At 44.0% G+C, this 5465-nt stretch overlaps 1 protein-coding gene across 1 annotated transcript in view; it reads left to right on the forward strand.

Moving 5' to 3' along the window:
• The window catches only part of TNFRSF19 (tumor necrosis factor receptor superfamily, member 19), a 33662-nt gene that overhangs the window by 26653 nt on the left and 1544 nt on the right, over positions 1-5465 (forward strand). The window contains exons 3-5 of the mRNA XM_010130981.1: positions 829-993; positions 3496-3621; positions 4365-4467. Coding sequence (XP_010129283.1) covers positions 829-993; positions 3496-3621; positions 4365-4467 — 394 coding nt within the window. The remainder of the gene's footprint in view (positions 1-828; positions 994-3495; positions 3622-4364; positions 4468-5465) is intronic.

Genomic DNA, 5465 nt, shown 5'->3' on the forward strand with positions numbered 1-5465 from the left:
CCCCGTCCCTGGAGGGGTTTAAAAGACATGTAGATGTGGCACTTAGGGACATGGTTTAGTGGTGGCTTTGGCAGTGTTAGGTTTCGATCTTACAGGTTTTTCCAAATGATTCTATGAATTTCATTTCTGAAGACCATTCATAATTAAATTCATGGTTAAAATTCTGATACTTTTCCACTCTCCTCATAAAAGCTAACAAGCTGTCCAAGCTAGCAATACTGCTGACGTCTTTGCTAATAGGGATATAAAGTCAGTCTGCTGAACTTCTACTTGGGGTATTGTCTGTATTAAAATCTGTCACTGAATATAAAAAAGTTAACACAGCTGAAATCCAGGTTTGACCCTAGAAATGCCCATGGTGTCATGACAGATGCAGTCAAGCAAAATGGTCCCTTTGACAGCATCTGAACTGGGCTAGGTTCCTCGGAAGATTTCCTTCTGGAGGGAAGTCCATGCATGGGTGACTCCCTCTAGTGGATAGCTTTCTTCTCATACACCAGGAAACGTTCTCCATCTCCAAATAATCTGACATCGCTGAAAACTGTGAGGCCTTTTGTCTTCATGGTGCAGATCTGATTCCATTCTTGGGGACAGTCAGAACGTGTTTGTGTGCATCCACTGATTACCACTCATTCTGCCATATATTTTCAAGGGCTTTTTCACAGTGTGGTGGCTGGTATCCATTTATACGCGCAACTCATGTTTTCACACTAGCAAATGGAACATCCTGGGTTTTCGTGCTACAAACCTCTTCTGTTTCCCATGCTTATTTGCATAGATCCTGAAATGTGGACAGTTTGCCTTAAATCTTACTTAATTGTATTTCAGGTACCACCAAAGTAAACCTTGTGAAGATCCCATCAACTGCTTCCAGCCCTCGAGACACCGCTCTGGCAGCTGTTATCTGCAGCGCGCTGGCGACAGTGCTCTTAGCTCTCCTGATTCTGTGTGTCATCTATTGTAAGAGGCAGTTTATGGAGAAGAAACCAAGCTGTAAGTGTCCTGTTATTACTGTTCCTTTGTAGCATTTCGTCTACCCCTATTAGTTTGGCAAATCTCTCTGTAGAAAAATAAATGGAATTTCTACAGCATTGAGGAAAGTTTAACACTGAGGTGAACAAACTAGCAGAAACCCAAGACTATATATCAATATGTGTTTGCCAGCTCAGCGTGCATGTTCCAGCTTCCACTGCTGTGTGCAGATGTCCCGAAATAACCCAGCTGCCTTAGTTCTGTGCCATACTCTGTTAGATGCTGCCCAGATCTGTGTGGACTGTCTGGGATCGAAGCTAGAGTGTTGCAGTGCCAGTGTGGAAATAGCAGCTTGGAGGAACTGTGCATCACGTGTCTGTGCGAAACAACTTGTATTCTGAACGTGGGCCCTGTAGACAGCAGAATTGTCATTGACAATTCTTGTTTTATGGGCATGTTCAAGATTAATTAAATTCCTAAGCCAGTTAGATTCATAAATTTTAAAAAAATAAAATCCATAACAGCTCAGCAATGTAATTCAGATTGTTTATAATAAAACTTTTTCTGCCCCTTAATTTAAATTAAGGAAGATAACAGTCGAAAGGACTCCAGTTCCCATTTATAATTTTTAAAACTTTTATTAAAATATGTTTATGGCATCTAATGAACACCGGATGTCAAGCAGGAGTAACAACTAGGAAGAACTGGCTGAATGACGGAGCTCATAGGGTTGTGGTCAGTGGTGCAGAGTCAGGTGATGCCTGTAGCTAGCGGTGTTCCCCAGGGGTCAGTACTCGGGACCAGTACTGTCATCAGCGACCTGGAGAAGGGACAGAGTGCACCCTCAGCAGGGTCCCTGATGGTACAGAACTGGGAGGCGTGGCTGACAGCCCAGACGCCGAGCTGCCATTCAGAGAGACCTGGACAGGCTGGAGAGTTGGGTGGAGAGGAGCCAAATGAAGTTCAAAGGCAAGTGCAGGGTCCTGCACCTAGGGAGGGATTGATCTGCTGCAAAGCAGCTCTGCAGAGAAGGACCTCAGAGTCCTGGTGGGCAACAAGTTCTCCCTGAACCAGCAATGTACTCTTGTGGCCAAGAAGGCCAGTGGTACCCTGGGATGCAGTAAGAGAGCGTGGCCAGCAGGTTATGGGAGGGTCTCTCCTGGTGGGTAACAAGTTAACCATGAGCCAGCATTGTGTCCTTGTGGCCAAGAAGGCCAGTGGTGTCCTGGGGTGCATTAAGAGGAGTGATCAGCAGGTTGAGGGAGGCTCTCTCTGACCTGGTGAGGCCACATCTGGAGCACTGTGTCCAGTGCTGGGCTCCCCAGTTCAAGAGAGACAAGGAACCACTGGAGAGAGTCTAATGGAGTCCTGCGAAGGGGATGAGGGCACTGGAGCATCTCTCTTAGCAGAAAAGGCTGAGAGAGCCGGGTCTGTTTAGCCTGGAGAAGAGCAGGCTGGGAGGGGATCTCAGCAATGCTAAATGCTCATCGAAGCTTCTTCTAGAAGCCATTCCAGTAGCCCCCTCCCCTGCTACAAAACATGGCCAGACACAAACCCAACACATGTGGAAGACTTGTGATGAAATCATATAGCAGGAATACTGAAAAAAATAGTCATAAACTAGGGGAGTAGATGCTGTGTTGGAATTAAACATCATTGTTGACGATTACTTTTAAGCTTATAATAATTTGTGTTATCTCCATGTGCAGCAGGGGGCAACGGGCACAAACTGGAACACAGGAATTTTCTCCTAAACACATGGAGAAAATTCTTTAGTTGGAGGGTGACAGAGCTGCCCAGAGAGGCTGTGGGGTCTCCTTCTCTGGAGATACTTAAACACCACCTGGACGTGATCCAGTGCAACCTGCTTTAGGTGACCCTGCTTTAGCAGGGACTAGATGAGCTCCAGAGGTCCCTTCCAACCCCTACCATTCTGTAATGGATGTTATCACTGCTTACAGCACAAGCGAAACCAGAAGGATTCAGAGAGGCATTGTAAGAATTGTTTCTAACCTAAATGATGCTTTACAAGTGTTAAGAAATTTGGATGGAGTGAATTCAGGCTTGAGTCAGTGAAATTTCGTAACTCGTTTGCCTTGGCCTGCAATTACCCAGATGAGAGGAATTTTGCTGTTCATATAGAGCTCTTAAAGATAACGTAAACAAAATCCCCATGGCCGAAAGCTGAATGTGGCAAATTTCAGATGGGAATCGCTGAGAATCATTGAACACTGAGCAGATGTCACAGTGAATAAGATACATTCTCAATTCAGCCTCAAAGTAAGAGCAGGTGTCTTCCTAGCAGAGGCTGCAGTTGAAGCAGCTGTCCCAGGGGGAGGACAGTGTCCCAGGGTTTGCTGGAGGATCTGTGGGTTGGGTTACGTGTGACCACCTGATCACAGTTGGAAAATGCATGGAAGGACTGTATGGTGTGACATTCCAGCATTCTGTGGCGCTAGGAGGCTCAGAGCTGGGAAAAGAGTATAATTTACTGATAGATATTTCTATTCCTTTTGTCCAAAGGGTCTCTGAGATCCCAGGACGTTCACTACAACGGCTCTGAACTGTCGTGTTTTGATAGACCACGGCTGAATGACTACGAGCCCAGAGCTTGCTGCCAGTGCCAGAGGAGCCCGTCACAGACGTGTGGTACGCTAGGTCTGCTGAAAAGCGACGCTGGGGCATGATGAACATTTATCTACTGCTGTAGTTGTAGCATGTAACTACAGGGCTAACGTTGTCAACCCACCCTTTGTCCTAGGTAACTTCTCCATGAGCACACAGAATTTCTAAGCTATTTGCTTATATTTTTTCCCCCTGTTTTTATTTCAATGACCCGTCACTTAAAAAACAGCTTTAAATGTTTCTTTCATTTCTTTCTGATAAAAATAGCACTGCATCTGGCTTTGAGACGTAAATTGGTGTGAAGGATTTGCCCGACATTTGCCCGACAGGATATGCTGTGAGCTCGAAAGGACATTAAAAACCTGAACAATTAATATCACTGAGATTTTGTGGAGTAGTATCAGAACAGATTCCGTTAGGGCATCAACAAATACAGAATTTAACACAAGAGCACAGGCTTAAATACCATCCTAATATGTTAACCCAGAATGTGATACTTCTTTTCACGTGTATCTAATCGAAAAGTGAAATAATTTTAAAAGTAGATACTTATGACTGGCATTTATATTACTGCTGGAAGAACGTCTTGGCTTTTTCTAAGTAATAAATTCTAAAGTAATAAACTAAACAACCCGATTTTTGCAATAAGAAATCTCTTTTCTCAATCCATATGTTACAATGCTACTCAAGTTTGGAAGAGTGCAGAAACTAAGTGTGGGCAGAGCTGGAACGCTTTTAACATTGTGAAGTTAATTTCCATTCCGTAGGACCAGTTCACTTGATTCCATCACTGTGCTGTGACGAAACCTGCAGCATGGAGCACAGCAGTCCCGGCTGTACGTTCCACTCTCAGACCACGCTCAACGAAAGGTAGCGTCACTCTGCGAACGTCTGTCCAGTGTTCAGTATTTCGTGTGCGTTCTCCATGACACGATGCAGACAGAGTAGCTGGGATGGAGTGAGGGGGTTTGAGGGACTCTAGCTGTTTTGTGCAAAAACAGGTTTATGGTGGAAAATCGATTTTAAGTATTACTTTAAAAATGCTGCCATGGTATATCAGTCTCTGTGAAGAAGAAGATAGTCTTCCTCTACGGTACCTTAGAGGCTTTGGTGACACCCTCTTCTGCTGTGGGTTAGCAAGGTGCTGCATAAACCTGTGAATCTGGGGCGATTCAGTTAAAGTGTCATGAAGATTTTCTTTCTTCAGAAGCTCTTAGAGACCGTGAGATTTGAAATATCTAGTATTTCTTAATTTCTACCAGATTGTAACCGCTAGTTTCTCCAGATCAGCTGAATGTAAATGCAGTAGCAGCTATTTCTATAGCAGAGCCATGAGCCAAACATATAAAATTTATGGTGTCCTTCAGAGTTTCCTGGTTAGAGATTATAACACAGGATGTATTTATTTCTTTTACCTAGAATTGTTTTCCATATAAGGTTGAAATGGGTCTTCAGCTCTTTTGTTCTTATGGCCAAATGTAACTAAAAATATAGAGGCAGCTTCTTCGCAGGCATTGTTTATGCAAGGGGACTTGGTGGCCGAAGTACAAGACACAAAATACCTGAATTTTGTGTAATAACTTGTTTAAATACCAGCACGCTTGAGTCATCCTTTCATACCACCAAGGCTGACAAGCTGAGTGTTGCGTACTCGCGAGGGATCTTTTGGTTAAGGCTTTAAAAACAAATGTCATATCCATGCTACGTGGACATCAAAGATCCTGTGGTTCCTCCCAGTAGGAACACAGTTTGCTTCAATTTCCTTTGCCAAAATAATGTATTTCCTTCAATTGTGGTGCAACGTCCGGACTTTTGGCCTCATTTCTAAAAGCGCTTTCTGCGTGTATCAAAGCGGTTAAAGCGTCGTG

The sequence above is a fragment of the Buceros rhinoceros genome, unplaced genomic scaffold (assembly GCF_000710305.1).
Source record: "Buceros rhinoceros silvestris isolate BGI_N320 unplaced genomic scaffold, ASM71030v1 scaffold4432, whole genome shotgun sequence".
Taxonomy (NCBI): Eukaryota; Metazoa; Chordata; class Aves; order Bucerotiformes; family Bucerotidae; genus Buceros; species Buceros rhinoceros.